Consider the following 21,814-nt stretch of genomic DNA (forward strand, 5'->3'; position numbering starts at 1 on the left):
TAGCACGGTCAGCATTCTTGATGGTGGTGTAACAGTGGTCTAGTACTTAAAGTGATTTGTTGATGGTAAGTATTTAGTAACTTTTTCAAGTTTCAAGGTGTCAGAGTGTGCTGTTTCATGCATGTTGATCCCATTGCTTAGATCATCCAGAGCCTGTTTGACATTGACCTGAACTGGAATATACACCCCTACCAAAATGATCACAGAAATCTCCCGTGGCAGGTAAAATTAGTGATGCCTCTGACATCTACGTCCAATGGCGGACAGAATCCCTGAAAGTGAAATAGCTGTCACCAACACGAGAGATTCTGCAGATGCTGGACATCAAGAGCAACAGACACAAAATGCTGGAGGAACTCAGCAGGTCAGGCAGCATCTATGAGAAAGAGTAAACAGTCGACGTTTCAGGCAAAGACCCTTCAGCATAAATGGAGAGGTGGGGCAGAAGCCAGAGTAAGGGGTTGGAGAGGGGAAGGAAGGTTATAGGTGAGAGTAGGTGAGGAGGAATGTGGGTAGGGGACTCCCTGTTCAACATATTCCTAAATCCCTGCACAACTCTATTATTTTCTGATGGCTTTAACAGTACCTCTTCTCCACAGGTTTCATGTAGGTAGAAATTAACAACAAGATGTCCAGCTGTTAACCAGTGGAAGTGTGGCCTTGTCATGAGACTGAAATTAGTCTCATTGCTGTTTGGTAAAATGCATCTTCATGAAGCAAAAGTAATTGTGTTCAAACTGCATGACTGGATGGTCTCAGTATTAATTACCTATCTGTTTATTTGCACAGTTTTTCTTCTTTTGCACATTGATTGTTTGTCAGCTCTTGTTTCATAAGTTCATAAACTTATGTCTTCATAACTTCTGTATTTTTTTATTTTCCCATGAACAGGAAATGAATTTCAGGGTTGTATATGGTGACATGTGCTGTATGTCCTGTGATAGTAAATTTACGTTGACTTCAACTTTGTCCGGTTCTTGGGTAGCAGACAAAAGGAATAGTTTTTGTGCAGAAGGCGGTCAGTGATTGACACTAATTTTAGGTACACTTCCCTTCGCGATATGCAAGTTAGCTCGAGGTGTATATATGTATGTGATGAAATAGCATTGAATTGGCTGTTGTTAGGACAGTGGGGTGATAATGCAGTGTGGTTCATGAACCCACCAAAGTTGAGTGTAATGGGAAAGACCCAAATACTGAACGTTTTACACTCGCAGATCAGAGAGCCAAGGGATTGGAAATACAGCCCCAAAAGGCTATGTTCTTTGGGGCCTGTACCTTCTGAGAATCACAGATCACTCTTCCTAAACTCAAGAAAATACCACTGTAACGGTGCAATCTCTCCTCCTAATTTAACACTTTTTGCTGGAGAACTGGTTCTCCAGCTCACACACACCTCTCGGAGTTGAGGACATGGTGCAGAAGGCTTCATCTGTAGCTGAGGGAGCTCTCCCTCCCGTTAGCATTTAACCTGTCAACACAGATTAGCTTCATTTGCCAGGTGTACATCGAGTGAAACATGCAGTGAAATGCATCGTTTGTGGAAATGACCAATGCAGTCCGAGGGCATTCCACAAGTGCTACCATCCTTCTGGTGCCTGGGTAGCACACCCACAGCTCACTAACCCTGCCCCGTATGTCTTTAGAACATGGGAGGAAACTGGAGCACCCGGAGGAAACCCACATGGTCACGTGGAGAATGTACAAACTCCTTACGGGCAGAGACGAATGTTGAACCCTGATCGCCGGTGCTCTAAAGCTCTATACTACCATGCCACCAACTCTGCACCACTCTATAAGATCACCGTCAATGCCAGGTCTTAATCCTAGTGAAATGGCCCAATCCTCTTGTCTTCTGATTCTCTCGCACCAATCTCAGCCTTCAGTTTCCGTAATCCTCTTTTCTATTTATGGGGTATGGCAAGGCTGTTGTTAGGACAATTACTTTCCTGACTACCCTTGAGAGTGAAGGATCCACCCGACCCACCCTGCTCATCAACTGTCTGTCCCACTCCCATCTGTGAGGAGGTGATGCAGCATCCACATCAGGATCATCAAACTCAAAAACAGTTACCTTCCCCAAGCAGTAAGGCCGTTCAGAATCAGAATCAGAATCAGGTTTATTATCACTGGCACGTGTCATGTAATTTGTTAAATTTGTCAACACCTCCACCCACTAACCTACCCTTCCCCACTCCCAACCACCACTCCTTTACCCATGTGCTGGAAGTCACCTTGAGTACAGGCACTCCTGTGTCTACTGTCACTTCATGAACAATCAATCATTCTATGTATATACCGTAAGCTAGCTTATATTTATTGTGCTTTTTTTATTTTAATTATTATCTTCTTTAGCTTAGTGTGTATTTTTTGTGCTGCTTTGGATCTGGAAAAACAATTATTTTGTTTTTCTTTGCATTTGTGTACTGGAAGTGACATTAAACAGTTATGAAGAGAAGGTGGGGGTGTGTTGCACTCTTGAACCACTGTCGTCCTTCTGGGGAAGGTCTTCCCACAGTCCGGGAGGGAGTTCAGGAATTTAGATCCACTAACGATGAAGGAAGGTGATATATTTCAAAGTTAGGATGACGTACGACTTGCAGGGGAACCCGTGAATGGTGGCGTTTCCTTGCACCTGCTGCCCTTGTCCTTCTGAGTGGTGAAGGCGTTGGATGTGGGTGATCTGGGAACACAATTTGCATTGAATTTTACACATTGCACAAGCACGAATCTAAACCTCCAGGAACACCTGAGGCATCGGACCTCCTTACCATGTTGTAGAGCGGGGTTCCCAATCTTTTTTTATATCATGGACCCCTATTGTTAACTCAGGGGTACGTGGACTCTGGATTAAGACCACATGTTGTGGAGACTCTTCGACATTAAAGGGACAGCAGATGTAACGGTCTAAATCTTTTTCTTGTAAAATCTTTTGTGTTGCATGGTGTGGTCACAGCAAGAGTTTGCATTTAACATGAAGAGATTTAATTCTGAGTAATTGAGTTTGGAATCTATGGTTTTACCAACATGGAATTTATTGCTATTCCAGACTTAAAAATGTATAAACAACTGTATTTCTTTTAAACACAAGAAATTCTGCTGATGCAAGAAACCCAGAGTAACACACACAAAATGCTGGAGGAACTCAGCAGGTCAGACAGCAGCTATGGAAGTGAATAGACAGTCGATGTCTTGGGCCAAGACCCTTCTTCAGGGGTTTTGATGAAGAATCTCAGATCGAAATGTCAACTGTTTATTCCTCTCCATAGATGCTGCCTACATGCTCAGTTCCTCCAGTATTTTGTGCGTGTTGCTCTGGAATTTTTTTGCGAGGGGACTGGTCTAAATGTTTTAACAAGAGTTCAGGGGAGATGGGATGGGGAAGTCTGGTTGAATACCTGCTAATCCTAGTTCATTTTGTTGTATGAAAACCACAGTTCGAGATGATGCTGTCCCTGACACACAGGATTACTATGTGTTGCATCGAGACTCTATCCAATCCGCCGATGTTAAGAAAAAAGAGTCTCCGTTTCGTGCTAAATGTCACGAAATCTTCTGCTGCCCTCTGAAGCAAGTCAACCACAACGAAAACACAGACCTGGAAGGTTTGTCTACCGCACAATCAGCTATTTTTGTCTGTCTTTGTCCGTGTCCCTCTGCTGTGCCATGTTCTGGAGGGGGTGGGAGGCTGTGATAACGGCGCGGACCCTGCATTCCGACCAGAGTCGCTGTGAACATCTCACCTGCGGATTGCTTGCCTACCCTGGGCCCAATGCTTTGCCAGAATCGCATGTGAGAAATGTTTTTTTGGATCCAATGCTTTGGAAACAGGGAGGGAGAAGGAATGTTTTTTTTTTCATTGTGACTCATTCTATGTCACTTGGCTGTTTTGAAAGTTGCTTGCTGTTAAAGACCACCCGGCCCCAGAATCTGCCTCTCGGCTAAGGGAGTGACGCTGTGGCCATTGAGAAACGCTTCTGCGCGCTTGCTCGCCCAGACTCCATGTTCTGTGTGCTCCACTGGCAGAGCAGCAGTATTAATACGGGAACTGTATGCAATGCACGTCAATTCGAATTGTAAAGGAGCGTATTGCATGCAGATGTGTCTTGTACGTTTCGAGTCTATAGCACTGTGTTAAGTCACTGCAGTTTTCTTCACAGTTTATAATGCAGCCAAGTGGTGTGCCTGAAGCACCGAGATATGCATTCTCCCCTCAGATGAATGTTTTGCTTCCCCCGTTTTTATTTTTAAACAAAGGATTACAGTGAGGGCATTGAAGCACTCAGGGCTAGGCTAAAAATAACTCGAGCAGTGTGCTGTGTGTGTGGTGAAGCAAAGGCTTGTAATTCAACAGCACACATGCTCTCTGTAAAGAGAGACATGGATCACAGCTCGACAAGTTCTCTCTTCACCTGCTGCATATAAGGTAATGGAATAAGATATACCTGTGCTCTGCACTGTATTCAGATTCCATTGGAACACACTGCATTTTCCCTGTCCCCTCCCCCTCTTCTAACCATCCCCCACTCTGGCCTCTTACTCGTTTCTTCACCTACCTATCACCTCCCCTGCTGCCCCCCTCCTTCTCATTCTCCCATGGTCCACTCTCTTCCCTCTCTTCCGCCCTTTTTCCTTTCCCACCGATCATCTCCCGGCTTTTTACTTCATACCCTCCCCCACCCATCCGGCTCCACCTGTCACCTTTTAACTTGTCCTCATTCCCTTCCCACCATCTTTTTATTCTGGCATCTCCCCCCTTTCTTTCCAGTCCTGATGAAGGATCTCAGCCCAAAACATAGACTGTTTATTCATTTGTAGAAATGCCGCCTGAGCTGCTGTGTTCCTCCAGCACCTTGTGTGTTACTGCATTTTATTACCGGCAACTCTGCCTGTTCCCTGTCATCCTACAAGCTGTTTCTATTCAGTCAGGAGTCCTCCTTCCTTCACCTTCCTTTCCAACTTGAATACTACCTGCTCATCCTTTCACACATGAATTTCCCAATAATACTAGACACTCTGTGGCCACACCTGTACACCTGGTCATTAATGCGGATATCTAGTCAGCCAATCACATGGCAGCAACTCAATGCGTAAACACATGCAGACATGGCCAAGAAGTTTATTTGTTCAGACCAAACATCAGAATGGGGAAGAAATGTGATCTAAGTGCCTTGGACCATGGCATGCTTGTTGGTGTCAGATGGGGCGGTTTGAGTATCTCAGAAATTGTTGATCTCCTGGGATTTTTCACACACAACTTTCTCTAGAGTTGACAGAGGATGGTGCGAGAAACAAAAAATATCCAGTTAATGGCAGATTTGTGGGCAAAGAAACCTTGTTAATGAGATGGGTCGGAAGAAAATGGTCGGATGGGTTCAAGCTGACAGTAACTCTAATAACCACGTTACAGCAGCGGTGCACGGAAGATTATCTGTGAACACACAACACATCAAACCTTGAAGTGGATGGACTACAGGAGCAGAAGACCATGAGCCTGTATTCAGTGGCCATTTTATTAGGTATAGGGGGTAGCTGATAGAGTTGCTGCTGAGTGTATACCCGAGCTTTGCACCATATTCCGATGCCATTGGAGAATAGTGTTTTATTACTGGCCAAGTCCAGCTGTTCCCTGTGCTCCTGCAAGCTGTTTCCATTCACACAGGAACCCTCCCTCTTTCACCTTCCTTTCAACTTGGAATCCATCCGGGTCGTCTTTTCAAAGCTCAAAGTAAGTTTATTACCAAGTACATAAATATCACCACATACAACCCTGAAACTCATTTTCTTGTGGGCATTCACAGTAAATGCAAAGAAATAAAAAAACAGACAAAATAATAAGAGTAAATATAAAGTTGAGAACATGAGATAAAGAGTCCTTAAAAAGAGTCCATAGGTTGTAGGAACAGTTCAGAGATGGGGTGAGTGAAGTTATTGCCACTGGTTCAAGAAATTTATGGTTCCTATAACTGTTCCTGAACCCAGTGATCTAGATTCTGAGGCTCCTGTACCCGCTTCCTGATGGCAGCAATGAGAAGAGAGCGTGTCCTGGATGGTCCTTGAAGATGGATGCTGCTTTCCTGTGACTGCACTCCTTGCAGATGAATTTCCCAGTAACAACGTACAGTGTATTGGCTGTGCTGCTGGTTTGTGGAGACTGACAGTCACATTCTATCTTTGTTGCAAGCTGGAGAATCCATTCTCAGGTGCAGACAGAGCTGGCAAAGGTTGTCATCCTGATCTTTGGGCTGGCAACAGTTGCAACAGACGTGAGACCTGAGCCATGTGTGAAGATATTCAAATATTTAGTATATTTTACAAACTAAAGCTGTGAAGCATCATCGATCGGTGATCGTCTGCAACAAGCAGCAGCTCACAACCGTTACACTTTAAACAGGAAAAAAGAATTAATTTCTTCAGAGCTTTTGTGTTGTTAAACACAAACACAAGCAATGATAGTATGCAGTCAGACTGTCAGGAAGGGCAGGCAGATGATAGGACAAAATTGCAGCCAGCAGAATGAGTATCAGTGCAGAATCAAAAAAGGTAGCAAATACGGTATTCAAAGTGTTATATCTCAATGCACAGAGTATAAGAAATAAGGTGGATGATTTTGTTGCACTTTTACAGATTGTCAGGTATGATGTGGGCATCACTGCATCGTGGCTGAAGGATAGTTGTAGTTAGGAACTGAATGTCCAAAGTTACACATTATATCGGAGGAACAGGAAGGTAGGCAGAGGGGGTGGTGTGGCTCTACTAGTAAAGAATGGCATCAAATCAGTAGAAAGATGTGACATAGGATCAGAAGATGTTGAATCCTTGTCGCTTGACTTAAGAAACTGCGTGTGTAAAAGGACCCTGATGGGAGTTATATACAGGCCTCCCAACACTACTTGGGATGTGGATTACAGATTACAATGGAAAGTCGAAAAGGCAGGTCAAAATGGCAATGTTATGATAATCATGGGTGATTTTACCATGGAGGTAGACAGGGAAAATTGGGTTGGTAAAGGATCTCAAGAGAGTGAATTTGTTAAATGCCTATGAGATGGCTTTTTAGAGTAGTTTGTTATTGAGTCTATTAGGGGATCAACTATTCTGGATTGGGTATTATGTTAGAAACTGGAGGTGATTAGGGAGTTTAAGGTAAAGGAACACTTAGGAGCCAGTGGTCATAATATGACTGAGTTCAACTTGAAATTTGATAGTGAGAAAATAAAATCTGATGTAGCGGTATTTCAGTGAAGTAAAGGAAATTACAGTGGTATGAGAGAGGAGTTGGCTAAAGTAAATTAGAAGGAGGTGCTGGCAGGGAATACAGCAGAGCAGCAATAGCGTGTGTTCCTGGGAAAAATGAGGAAGGTGCAGGACATGTGTATTCCAAAAACAAATAAATACTCAAATGGCAAAATAATACAATCATGGCTGACAAGGGAAGTCAAAGCTAATGTAAAGTTAAAAGAGAGGGCATACAGCAAAACAAAAACGAATGGTAAGCAGAGGATTGGGAAGCTTTCAAAACCCTACAGAAAGCAACTAAAATAATCATTAGGAGGGAAAAGATGAAATATGAAAGCACCTCGCAAACAATATCATGGTGGATTAAAAAGCTTTTTCAAGTATATAAAAAATAAGAGAGATGAGAGTGGATATAGGACCACTAGAAAATGAGGCCGGAGAAATAATAATGGGGGACAAGGAGATGGTGGATGACCTAAGTGAGTATTTTGCATCAGTCTTCACTGTAAAAGACACTAGAGTGTGCCAGATGTTGAAGGGTGTGAAGGGAGAAAAGCTACTATTACAAGGGAGAAGGTGCTCAAAAAGCTAAAAACCTCAGGTACCTAAGTCATCTGGACCAGATGAACTGCACCCTAGGGTTCTGAAAGAGGTAGCGGTAGAGATTGTGGAGGCATCAGTAATGATCTTTCAAAAATCATTGGACTCTGGCATGGTGCCAGAGGACTGGAAAACTGCAAATGTCACTCCACTCTTTAAGAAAGGAGGAAGGCAGCAAAAAAGGAAATTATAGACCACTGGTTGGGAAGGTGTTGGAGTGAATTGCTAAGGATGAGGTTATGGAGTACTTGGTGACAGAACAAGATAGGACAAAGTCAGCATGGTTTCCTTAAAGGAAAATCTTGCTTGATGAGCTGGTTGGAATTGTTTGAGGAGATTACAGTAGGATTGTTATAGGGGATGCAGTGAATGTTGTGTATTTGGATTTTTAGAAGGCCTTTGACAAGGTGCCACATATGAAGCTACTTACCAAGTTAAGAGCCCATGGTATTGCAGTAAAGTTATTGGCATGGGTAGAGCTTTTGCTGATTGATAGGAGGCATCGAGTGGATATAAAAAGATCCTTTTCAGGTTGGCTGCCGGTGACTAGTGGTGTTCCAAAGGTATCAGTGTTGGGACTGTTACTTTTTATGCTGTATATAAATGATTTAGATGATAGAATAGATAGCTTTGTTGTCAAGCTTTCAGATGATACAAAGATTAGTGGAGGGGCAGGTAGTGTTGAGGAAACAGGTAGGCAGAAGGACTTAGACAGATTAGCAAAAAGGACAAGGAAGTGGCAAATGAAATACAATGTTGAAAAATGCATGGTCATGAACTTTGGTAGTAGAAATAAATGTGCAGACTATTTTCTAAATGGGGAGAAAACCCAAAAATCTGAGATGCAAAGGGACTTGGGAGTCCTTGTGCAGAACACCCTAAAAGTTAACTTGTAGGTAGAGTCGGTGGTGAGGAAGGAAATGCAATGTTTGTACTCATTTCAAGAGGTCTAGAATACAAGAGCAGGAATGTGATGCTGAGGCTTTATAGGGCACTGGGGAGACCTCGCCTTGAGTATTGTGAACAGTTTTGTGCTCCTTATCTAAGAACATGTGTGCTGGCATTGAAAAGGGTTCAGAGGAGATTCACAAGGATGATTCCAGGAATGAAAGTGTTATCATATGAGGAATATTTGATGGCTCTGGGCCTGTACTCACTGGAATTTAGAAGGATGAGGGGATCTGATTGAGCAGACTTGATGGGCCAAATGGCGTGATCCTGCTCCTATATCTTATGGTCTTATGCTATTATCATTAAGAAACCATTGGTTAGATACTGTACATGGAGGGGTGGGACTTAGTGAGAGATGGACCAAATGCAGGAAATTGGAACTCGATCAAAAGTTCAATGTAAGTGTGTTAGCAAGGTATGTTTATGTCACCATACACTAGTCTGACATTCAGTTTCATGCAGGCATTCACAGCAGATATCAAGAAAGGCAACCAAATCAATTGAAAATAAAGACTGACAAAACATCAATGTGTCAAAGTAGACAAAATGTGCAATTACTAAATAAGTAAACAGATAAATAAATGAATAAATGATCTATTTATTTAGAGACACACAGCATGGCGTAGGCCCTTCCAGCTCTCCGAGCCACACCACCCCATCAACCCCCAACAACCCTAATTAACCCTAACCCTAGTCACGGGACTATTAAGAATGACCAATTAACCCACCTGTTATGACTTTGGACACGGCGAGGAAACCAGAAGACCCAGAGAAACCCCGTGCATTCCATGGGGGGAGCGTTTGGAGATTTCTTACAAATGCCGCCAGAATTGAACAATGAACTCCGGAACGCCCAAGCCGTAACAATATTGTGCAATAATACCGAGAACATGAGCTGTAGAGTCCTTGAAAATGAGTCCATAGGTTGTGGAATCAGTGTTGAGGGGAGTAAAATTATACAGACTGGTTCAGGAGCCTGATGGTTGAAAGGTAACTGGCTCCCGGACCGGCGTGGTATAGATGGGCGTGCACCATGGAGGGCACCGACTGTTTGGGATGAAGAGCCTGTAGCCATGCTATATCATTCTGTGACTCACACTGCAACTGCGTTTCCCTCTCGTCATTCATGTCAGTTCTTTCAAGATGAACACATCTTTAGGATTAGCACCAGTCAGTGAGTGCCTGCTCTTAGCAAGAGGTTTAAGAAAGAAATCAGGAGGGCTAAAAGAAGACATGAGGTTGCCTTGGCAGTCAAAGTGAAGGATAATCCAAAGAGCTTTTACAAGTATATTAAGAGCAAAAGGATTGTAAGGGATAAAATTGGTCCTCTTGAAGATCAGAGTGGTCGGCTATGTGCGGAACCAAAGGAAATGGGGGAGATCTTAAATAGGTTTTTTGCATCTGTATTTACTAAGGAAACTGGCATGAAGTCTACGGAATTAAGGGAAACAAGTAGTGAGATCATGGAAACTGTACAGATCGAAAAGGAGGAGGTCCTTGCTGTCTTGAGGCAAATTAAAGTGGATAAATCCCCGGGACCTGACAGGGTGTTCCCTCGGACCTTGGAGACTAGTGTTGAAATTGCAGGGGCCCTGGCAGAAATATTTAAAATGTCGCTGTCTACAGGTGAGGTGCCGGAGGACTGGAGAGTGGCTCATGTTGTTCCGTTGTTTAAAAAAGGATCGAAAAGTAATCCGGGAAATTATAGGCCAGTAAGTTTAACGTCAGTAGTAGGTAAGTTATTGGAGGGAGTACTAAGAGACAGAATCTACAAGCATTTGGATAGACAGGGACTTATTAGAGAGAGTCAACATGGCTTTGTGCGTGGTAGGTCATGTTTTACCAATCTATTGGAGTTTTTCGAGGAGGTTACCAGGAAAGTGGATGAAGGGAAGGCAGTGGATATTGTCTACATGGACTTCAGTAAGGCCTTTGACAAGGTCCCGCATGGGAGGTTAGTTAGGAAAATTCAGTCGCTGGGTATACATGGAGAGGTGGTAAATTGGATTAGACATTGGCTCAATGGAAGAAGCCAAAGAGTGGTAGTAGAGAATTGCTTCTCCGAGTGGAGGCCTGTGACTAGTGGTGTGCCACAGGGATCAGTGCTGGGTCCATTGTTATTTGTCATCTATATCAATGATCTGGATGATAATGTGGTAAATTGGATCAGCAAATTTGCTGATGATACAAAGATTGGAGGTGTAGTAGACAGTGAGGAAGGTTTTCAGAGCCTGCAGAGGGACTTGGACCAGCTGGAAAAATGGGCTGAAAAATGGCGGATGGAGTTTAATACAGACAAGTGTGAGGTATTGCATGTTGGAAGGACAAACCAAGGTAGAACGTACAAACTTAATGGTAAGGCACTGAGGAGTGCAGTGGAACAGAGGGATCTGGGAATACAGATACAAAATTCCCTAAAAGTGTTGTCACAGGTAGATAGGGTCGTAAAGAGAGCTTTTGGTACATGGGCCTTTATTAATCAAAGTATTGAGTATAAGAGCTGGAAGGTTATGATGAGGTTGTATAAGGCATTGGTGAGGCCGAATCTGGAGTATTGTGTTCAGTTTTGGTCACCAAATTACAGGAAGGATATAAATAAGGTTGAAAGAGTGCAGAGGAGGTTTACAAGGATGTTGCCGGGACTTGAGAAACTCAGTTACAGAGAAAGGTTGAATAGGTTAGGACTGTATTCCCTGGAGCGTAGAAGAATGAGGGGAGATTTGATAGAGGTATATAAAATTATGATGGGTATAGATAGAGTGAATGCAAGCAGGCTTTTTCCACTGAGGCAAGGGGAGAAAAAAACCAGAGGACATGGGTTAAGGGTGAGGGGGGAAAAGTTTAAAGGGAACATTAGGGGGGCTTCTTCACACAGAGTGTGGTGGGGGTATGGAATGAGCTGCCAGACGAGGTGGTAAATGCGGGTTCTTTTTTAACATTTAAGAATAAATTGGACAGATACATGGATGGGAGGTGTATGGAGGGATATGGTCCGTGTGCAGGTCAGTGGGACTAGGCAGAAAATGGTTCGGCAAAGCCAAGAAGGGCCAAAAGGCCTGTTTCTGTGCTGTAGTTTCTATGGTTCTATGGTTTAGAAATGACAATTATTACTATCCTAGTCAACAAGCTCCAAAATCTGGGCCAATGTAATGCACAAACAAGAGAAAATCTGCAGGTGCTGGAAATCCAAGCAACACACACAAAATGCTGGAGGAACTCAGCAGGCCAGGCAGCATCTATGGAAAGAATAAACCATTGGCATTTTGATCTGGGAAATGTTGACTGTTTACTCTTTTCCATGGATACTGCCTGGCCTGCTGAGTTCCTCCAGCATTTTGTGTGTGTTGCTATAAATACCCCTCTACATTTGGATTCTTGACTTCCTCACCATGAGACTACAGTCTGTGCGGATGGGAAATAACATCCCACCCTCGCTGACAATCAGCACTGCTGCACCTCAAGGATGTGTGTTTAACCCACTGCTTCACTCTCTCTACACCCATGATTGTGTGGCTAGGCACAGCTCAAACACCATCTATAAATGTGCCGATGCTATTAAACCCGATCCTGAGTCGGATACTGATGAATCTCCATCCACAACCAGAGGTTTGTCACTCAATTTACCCCAGCTAGACACCTTCAAATGAACACAATGCCTCTCAGTGAAGGACACAGCCACACGCTCGGTCTTTATAAAGCAAGGTTAGTTTTTATGTGGACAATGAAGCAGCTTCACTGCAGCCAGACAAAAGAGACATCACCTTGTCTGTTCAATAATCTTTTATCATAGATTTATTTTTCCTTTTTTCACATATTCCAATTTCCATTTTCTTTCATGGATTTCTGTTTCTTACAGATTTATTACTTCCACAGAATATAGAGCATAGAGCAGTACAGCACAAGTACAGGAGCATCGGCTCACAATATTGAGCTAAAACAATTAAATTAGTAATCAGATGGCCAACTAAACTAATCTCTTCTGCCTACACAATGTCCATATCCTTCCATTTTCCTCACATTCATGTCTCTATCTAATCTTCTCTTATAAGTCCCTAATGTATCTGCCTCTACCACCACCCCAGGTAGTGCATTCCAGGCACCCACCACTCTCTGTGTGTTTAAAAAAAAAACTTGCCCTCACATTCCTTTGATATTACCCCCTCACCTTAAATGCATCCCCTCTAGTATTAGACACAGTCTGTCCGCTCTCTCTATGCCACTCATTATCCTATAAACCTCTATCAGATCTCCCCTCAGCCTCTGACACTCTGGAGAAAACAACCCAAGTTTGTCCAACCTCTCGTTATAGCACATGCCTTCGAATCCAGACAACATCCTGGTGAACCCCTTCTGCACCCTCTCCAAAGTCTTGACATCCTTCCGATAACAGGGTGACCAAAACTGTATGCAATACTCCGTTTACAACTTGAATTTGGCATTCTCCACCAACCCTGCTACGCTTAGCGATTTCTTCTGCAGGGGTGTGGAGGGTTGGTAGGTGCAGATTACTCCTCGGCTCAACCACCAGGAATGTTGCCCCTGCCAACACTGCCGTTGGTCGTCTGTATTTCCTCAGAGCCGTCTGCATTTGGTCTCTGCCCACGTGAGATCTTTTCATGGATTTGGTACTGCAGACAATTTTGTATTACAGGCCACACTCTCTCTTCCTATGCTCCCACACAACTCTTGCTGCATGAAGTGTTTATCCACCTTCATGGAGAAAGTGAGCAAAATGTGAGTCTCAGAGATGATTTTATTTACTTAGAGATATAGCATTGGACAGGCTCGTCCAGCCCACCAAGCTGTGGCACCCAGAAACCCACTGATTAAACCCAAGTCTCATCACAGGACATTGTCAATGACCAATTCACCTACTAACCGGTACGTCTTTGGAAAGTGGGAGGAAATCAGAGCACCCGGAGAAGGTACAAGGTTCCTGGCAGAGGATACCGGAAATTAACTCCGAACTCTGCTGTAATAGCGTAGCATTCACCTCTGCCCTACCGTGGTGCCCCAATCACCGAATTCAGGATGCTGAGACAGGAGACTGCAGACGCTAGATTGTGGAGCAGCACACAGTCTGCTGGGGGGAGCCCCATGGGTCGAGCAGCACCTGTTGGGGTGGGGAGGAAGGGAATTGTCAACATTTCTTCTGCATCCTCTCACAGATGCTGCATGACCTGTTGAGCTCTTGCACATTGTTGCTCATCTCTCAGGATTTCAGTTTGTGGCAATAATTATATTTTATGCCAATAGATCCAGTGGATAGCTAGAGACTTCTTTCCCAGGGTGAAAATGGCTAATAGTAGAGGGCGTAATTTTGAAGTGACTGGAGGAAAGCATAGAGGGAACGTCGGAGGTAGGTTGTTTACACAGAGAGTTGTGGGTGTGTGTAAGCCTGCCAGGGGTGGTGGTACAATGGGGCATTTCAGAGACTCTAAGACAGGCGCCTGGATGATCGAAAAATGAAGGACTTGTGGGAGGGAAGGGTTAAGTTGATCTTGGAGTAGGTTAAAAGGTCGGCACGACATCCTGGACCAAAGGAGCTGTTCTGTGCTGTGATGTTCTATGTTCTGTGAACAGGCAAGAGCCTACGAGCACCACTTCACTTCTTGCTTTCTTTTAGCACTACATATTTATTTTTATATATTTTTTATTGTAAGTTATAGTATTTTTTGTCTTGCACTGTACTGCTGCCACAAAACAACAAATTTCACAACATATGTCAGTTATAAAAACTTCATTCTGATTCTGATATTCTGGGCAAATTCTTGGTGGTCAGAATAAAAATACATTCACAGTTTTCAATCCTTTGATGATAAATTAACATTCTTTTGGAACGTTAATTCAAGGTTCAAAGTAAATTTATTATCAAAGTACATATATGTCACCATATACAACACCGAGATTCATTTTCTTGTGGGCATACTCAATAAAGACAAAGAAAATTTTAAAAAACCCGAAAGAATGATAATAAATAAATAAGAAATAAATATCAAGAATATGAGATGAAAAGTCCTTGAAAGTGAGTCCGTAGGTTGTGGGAACAATTCAGTGTGAGGTGAGTGAAGTTGAGTAAATTTATCCCCTCTGGTTGAAGAGCCTGCTGGTTGAGGGGTAATAACTGTTGCTGAATCTGGTGATGTGGGTCCTGAGGCTCCTGTACCTGCTTCCTGATGGTGGCAGTGAGAAGAGAGCACGGCCTGGATGGTGGGGGTCCTTGATGATGGATGCTGCATTCCTGTAACAGGGCTCTGTGTTGATGTGCTCAGTGGGAGGGAGGGCTTTACCTGTGATGGACTGGGCTGTATCCATTACTCTTCAAGGGCACTGGTGAATATTCTCAGATGGTTTAATGTAAGGAATTCATTTTTTATGCAGTTAAGTTATTCTATGATACTCAGGATAATATATGCAATTTCTTCCAATCCTTAATTCTGAACCAGGACACCAAAAGTTTCCTTTTTAAAGTCTTCCTTGACCCATGCATCAGTATGCCATCCAGCACCGAAGGCAATTTGCCTGGTTTCATCTTCCATCAAGGTCAATTAAGCTTCCATCCAATGCAGTCCCAGGACTGAGATGACGTGCATGAACCAATTGAATTTTACCCTGATGTGTCAGGAGGTCACCTGAAGCAGCTGGACCTATTAGAGTTCTTTTCCTCCAACACGATGTCCACAGGGTGGATGAAGCCTTCCAATGTCAGGGTGATGCATCAGCGACTCTCCCACTGTAGCACTAAAGCAGTTTTATCCTGTCTGTGCAAACGGCAGAGACCCTCCGCTGGGAAATAATAGCCATATTCATCACCAATGCACTGAGTTTTATTTCCATAAGACACAGGAGCAGAATTAGGCCATTAAGCCTGTCAAATCTGCTCTGCCAATACAATTCCCCTTCGTTCTTCTAAATTCCAGTGAGTACAGACCCAGAGCCATCAAATGCTCCTCAAATGTTAACCCTTTCATTTTCAGGATCATCCTTGTGGACCTCCTCTGGATCCTCTCCAATATCTGCACATCTCTTGTTAGATAATTGGCCAAACCGGCTGACAGTGTGGTCTGACCAATGTCTTATAAAGCATCAGCATTACATCTTTGCTTTTATAGTTTCGTCCTCCCGAAATGAATGCTAACTTTGCATTTGTTTTGGAAATATTTCTGGACATTTCACTTGAACTACTGTTTGTGGCTCAGAAAACAATAGGAATTCTGCAGATGCTGGAAATTCAAGCAACACACATCAAAGTTGCTGGTGAACGCAGCAGGCCAAGCAGCATCTGTAGGATGAGGTTCAGTCGACGAACGCAGCAGGCCAAGCAGGCCAAGATTAATTCCACATCCCATTCCCATTCTGACATGTCTATCCACGGCCTCCTCTACTGTAAAGATGAAGCCACACTCAGGTTGGAGGAACAACACCTTATATTCCGTCTGGGTAGCCTCCAACCTGATGGCATGAACATCGACTTCTCTAACTTCCGCTAAGGCCCCACCTCCCCCTCGTACCCCATCTGCTACTCATTTTTATGCACACATTCTTTCTCTCACTCTCCTTTTTCTCCCTCTGTCCCTCTGAATATACCTCTTGCTCATCCTCTGGATCCCCCCCCTTGTCTTTCTTCCCGGGCCTCCTGTCCCATGATCCTCTCGTATCCCCTTTTGCCAATCACCTGTCCAGCTCTCTGCTCTATCCCTCCCCCTCCTGTCTTCTCCTATCATTTTGGATCTCCCCCTCCCCCTCCAACTTTCAAATCCCTTACTCACTCTTCCTTCAGTTAGTCCTGATGAAGGGTCTCGGCCTGAAACGTCGACTGCATCTCTTCCTACAGATGCTGCTTGGCCTGCTGCGCTCACCAGCAACTTTGATGTGTGTTGTTTGTGGCTCAGTCTGGTTTAAGTCTAGTGCTGACTGTTACTGCCTGGTACCAAACCTCTGGAGTATCCATTTATCCCTCTGCTACATGCTCAACCCCTTGCCTCTCCTGCACCACAGACCCCAGAATCCATTAATCTGCGTACTCCCTACAATGGAGCTTTGGGAAAGCACCACAGAGAGAGTTCTATTGAAAAACTCTTTTAATACAATTTGTCGTCTGTCTTCCTCCTGATCTGAATATTTCTATAACACTAACTCCAAGCTGAATATTGGATTTATCAGCAGGATATGGTTTGAGACAACATAATTTAATTTGTGAGTTGGAACACGGGCTACAGAGAGAGAAGGGAAGACAGTAGTAAGTCGGTTTCAATACTGTGCAGTACTAATTCAAAACATGACAGTTCGTTTATATTCAAACAAACAAATTGCTTGATCCTGAGAGGAAATTATCTTTGAGAAATTGGATGCATTTATAAACCACTTTCTAGGAATTGCATTGGAAATGAAGAGTATCAGATGCAAGACTATAACTCTGTCACGTAACAGGCTTGTACAAACACTTTGTCGTGAATACAACCCTCTACTCTGCCCCAGCTTCTGGGGAGGGGCTATTGACCTGGAATGTTTACAAAGATACCTCCGAAGCAGAGTCAGGTTTGCTGTCACTGACATATGCCATGAAATCTGTTGTTTTGTGAAATACAGTGTAATACATGAAAATCACTATTCAGCAGGATAAAATAAGAGATGTAAAAAACAAAGATTAGTTTTATTTGTCATATGTACATTGAATCATGCAGTGAAATGTCTCATTTGCATCAACAACCAGAAAAGTCAGAGGATGTGTTGGGGGAGGCCTACAAGTGTCAGCACGATTTCTGTGCCATCGTAGCTCGCCCACAACTCACTGCCCCAAATCCGAACAGTACACATTTTGAATATGGAAGGAAACTGGAGTCCCCAGAGGAAGCCCACACAGTTACGGGGAGAAGGTACAAACTCCGTACAGACCACGGCAGGAATTGAATCTCAGTTGGTGAGTACTCGTGCTGCAAGGTGATTGCGCAAACCACTGTGCTAAAGTGCTGCCTGTGAAGGTGGGTTTCGCAGACCTGTTCTGAATCGAGTCGGCGAGGCCCTGGGACAAGGGTGAGGAACACCTCAATGTCTGACCGATTTCAGGCCTGTCCAGATTGCAAAGTCTGCTAGGGGCAAATCGAGGCAGCGGGTCCCAGGTCCCAGAGTCTATCAAAGTGACAGGGCCTGGATCCAGGAGTGTATAGAAGTGACAGGGCCCGTATCCAGGAGTGTATCGAAGTGACAGGGCCCGGATCCAGGAGTGTATCGAAGTGACAGGGCCCGTATCCAGGAGTGTATCGAAGTGACAGGGCCCGTATCCAGGAGTGTATCGAAGTGACAGGACCCGTATCCAGGAGTGTATCAAAGTGACAGGGCCCGGATCCGGGAGTGTATCGAAGTGACAGGGCCCGGATCCGGGAGTGTATCGAAGTGACAGGGCCCGTATCCGGGAGTGTATCGAAGTGACAGGGCCCGGATCCGGGAGTGTATCGAAGTGACAGGGCCCGGATCCGGGAGTGTATCGAAGTGACAGGGCCCGGATCCAGAAGTGTATCGAAGTGACAGGGCCCGTATCCAGGAGTGTATCGAAGTGACAGGGCCCGGATCCAGAAGTGTATCGAAGTGACAGGGCCCGTATCCAGGAGTGTATCGAAGTGACAGGGCCCGGATCCAGGAGTGTATCGAAGTGACAGGACCCGGATCCAGGAGTGAGGAAAGACCCGCTGCTTGACCAATTTAGGTACCAGGCTAGAATGAAAAGGTTAGGGGGTCAGGGCCAGAGGAAAGGGCCAGGCCGGTGTTTGGCTCGCTGATTGGTGAGGTTTACTCATCTCTGCGCTGAACTGAGGCTGTGGCCTGCAGCTAATGGGCTCTTGGATTGGCTACAGTGATGACCAACTTTGTGGCTGTAGACTCACTTTTGTGAACTTGAGTTCTGAATGTTACTTGCTGACTTTTATTGTTTGCATGGTTTGTTATTTTCTGCTCATTGGGTGTTTAATAGTCTTCACTTTTAATGGGTTCTATTGGATTTCTTTGTTTTGTGGCTCCCTGTAAGAAGATGAACCTCTTGGTTGTATATAGTCTACATACTTTGATAATAAATGTACTTTGAACTTTGTTCCCTGGGTTGGTTAGGTAACTCTATCAGTATGCTATTGATGGTTTGGTTTTGGACACACCTGTCATTTTCCTTAAGGAAAATCTCGGGAATGTCTCAAAGATTTTTCTGAAATACCTTTTGCTTGTCTTGCCTCCCCTCCCCGAAGAGCGAACATCTCTTTGAGTGGAGTGGAGAGTGGACAGCCAGAAACTTTTTCCCAGGGCAGAAATGGCTAATACTAGGGGTCATAAATTGGAGGAAATTATTCAAGATTCAAAAAACTTTATTGTCATTCTAACCATACATCAGCTCTGCAGGGCAGAATGAGACAGCGTTCCTCAGGGACAGTGCAATCATAACATAACAAACGCAACACTAAATAATAAACATAACAATAAATACTAAAACACAACAGCCACATGTCAGTTAAAATCAGTTATAAGTGTCCAGTGCAAGTTAAAAGTGTCCAAAGCAGAGTCAGGTGGAGCAGCTATTTAGCAGTCTGACTGCCTGTGGGAGGAAGCTGTTTAGTAGCCTTGTGGTTTTAGTTTTGATGCTCCTGTGATGTTTGCCTGATGGCAGAAGAACAAACAGTTCATGGAGAGGGTGTGAGGGGTCTTTAATGATGTACCGTGTCTTCTGGAGGCATCGACTCTGAAGAGGTCTCGGACAGAAGGTAGGGAGACCCCAATAACCTTCTCTGCTCCCCTAACCACCCTCTGCAAGGCTTTTTTGTCGACAGCACTGCAGCTGGAGTACCAGGTTGTGATGCAAAAGGTCAGCACACTCTCAACCACGCCTCTGTAGAATGTAGTTGAGATGTTAGTGAGGAGTGATGCTTGTTTAAGCTTCCTCAGAAAGTGCAATCTCTGCTGGGCCCGTTTCACAATCCCAGTGGTGTTCCTGGACCAGGTGAGATTGTCCGAGATCTGCACCCCAAGGAACTTGATGTTTCCCACTCTCTCCACTGTGGAGCCGCTGATGCTGAGGGGTGTGTGCTCAGGCTGAGACCGTCTGAAATCGACGATCATATAAGGGGAATGTCAGAGGTAGGTATTTTACAGAGAGAGCAGTGGATGTATGGAACGCCCGGGGTGGCGGGGGGTAGAAGCAGATACATATGGGGCATTTAAGAAACCACATTTGATAGAAGAATGGATGGTGTTGTGGGAGGGAAGGGTGAGATTGTGTGCTGCAGTGCCCAATGTTCTATCGCTTAATGCTGTCAGTGTTGAGGCTTCAAGATCACACCAAAATGCAACTGAATATATTCACCGAAGTGAGTTGTTAACTCCTGTCAAGTCATCTCAGTCCGTTACTGTTCATAGGTGGAAAAAAGTGAACTTACATCAATGTCACCCATTTCAGAGTCACTCTGGTTATTAGCCCAGGAGACTAATTAAGCCACAGACGTCAACTGTGAGCTTGGTGTTAACAGATGTGAGTCACATCGCTGTCAGCTGACAGCTGTGCAAATCGCACTGGTTATGATGGGGCATCTTGGCTGAAGTGAAATGCGGTAATTCCATTGTGTGAAAGCTCACTGCTCTGGAGACAGCCAGCATCCGCTCGACCTGGATCGCGTGCTTCAGGGGCTGATATTGGTTACTGACAGAGACCAAAACGTGACTGGGGAAATGGGGTGAGGATAATTTCTCAAAACTCAATACCTGCCCTACGGTGGGGTTTAGGACATAGTTCATAGATCATCAAGAATATATATCGTAGAACATTGAACACAGTACGGGTTCCTAGACCCACGACATTGTGCCAACCCTTTAGCCTGCTCTAAGATCAGTCTAACTACTCCCTCATACATGGCCATCCATTTTTCTATCATTCATGTGCCTATTCCTGAGTCTCCTCAGTTCCCCTAATGCATCTGTCTCTACCACACCTCTGTCCCTTCCACATACCCACCACTCAGGGTGCTTAAAAGATAAAAACAACCTGCCTCTGACATTCCCTCTGCGCTTTCCTCCAGGACATGAAGCATATGATAAAATATGCCAAAGTCAGTCTGGTTTCCTTAGGGGGAAATCTTGCCTGATAAATCTGTTGGAATCCTTTGAGGAAATAACAGTCAGGATAGACTGCAGGGGTTGGTGTTGGACAGAGGAGAATCAGTGGATTTTCTGAAGGCCTTTGACAAAGGGCAACCCATGAGGCTCTTAACAAGATAAGAGCCCATGGTATTTCAGGAAAGATACCAGCATGGATGGAAGATTGGCTGACTGCCTGATGCACTATCAATTACTCCAAAAGACTGGAAGTAGAGTAAATACTGAAAGGCTTTAATTAGCAGTAAAATCTGACCTCGACTATGCTGAGTATCTGCCCCTGGACTGAGGGAGGAGCAGTGGCCCAATCGCCTTTATTCAGGGGTCTGTAGGAGGAGCCACAGGAGCCGTCAGCAGAGGGGCCTGTCCAGACAGGTAACCCAGTTACAACCTATATATATGGTTTACCACACTGCCCTTGTTGTTAGAAAACTTACTACACAACTCGTAATTAATGAAAGCTCACACGATAATGTCTCTGCACAAACAACAAAGTAACTATGTTGACCCCAGGCCTACAGCTTAGAACATAAATTCTACCGTTCCCTCTGTACCAATACTCACTCAGACCACTTTTCCAATTTATAACACTGAAATGGAGGGGGTTCATTGGCCAGATGATTGATCCTTTCTTCACCCAGCCCGTGGTGTGGGGGTTCTTCCTTGTGATAATTTGTTTCTAGAGTTTTCGTACTTGTGCATTTGACACTCCTTATTTTAAACATGTACTATCAGTTCAAATAGTGCACTTCATTCCTGTTGGCTCGAGCTCATCTGGGTTACCTGTAACACCTTCATGCCTTAGGTGACTTTTTTTGTTCTTCTTAACTTTGGTTCAAAGCGGGACAGTCAGACACTGGGCCGAGATGACAAGATTACTTCTGCAAATCTGCCATTG

General features: G+C 44.3%; 1 protein-coding gene across 2 annotated transcripts in view; it reads left to right on the forward strand.

Moving 5' to 3' along the window:
- The window catches only part of fgf13a (fibroblast growth factor 13a), a 483,723-nt gene that overhangs the window by 207,406 nt on the left and 254,503 nt on the right, over nt 1-21,814 (forward strand). For both annotated transcript variants that reach the window (XM_063061170.1, XM_063061171.1), the window contains exon 3: nt 3,438-3,605. In XM_063061170.1, the coding sequence (XP_062917240.1) occupies nt 3,438-3,605 (168 nt within the window). The remainder of the gene's footprint in view (nt 1-3,437; nt 3,606-21,814) is intronic.

This window comes from Mobula hypostoma, chromosome 10, assembly GCF_963921235.1.
Source record: "Mobula hypostoma chromosome 10, sMobHyp1.1, whole genome shotgun sequence".
Classification (NCBI taxonomy): Eukaryota; Metazoa; Chordata; class Chondrichthyes; order Myliobatiformes; family Myliobatidae; genus Mobula; species Mobula hypostoma.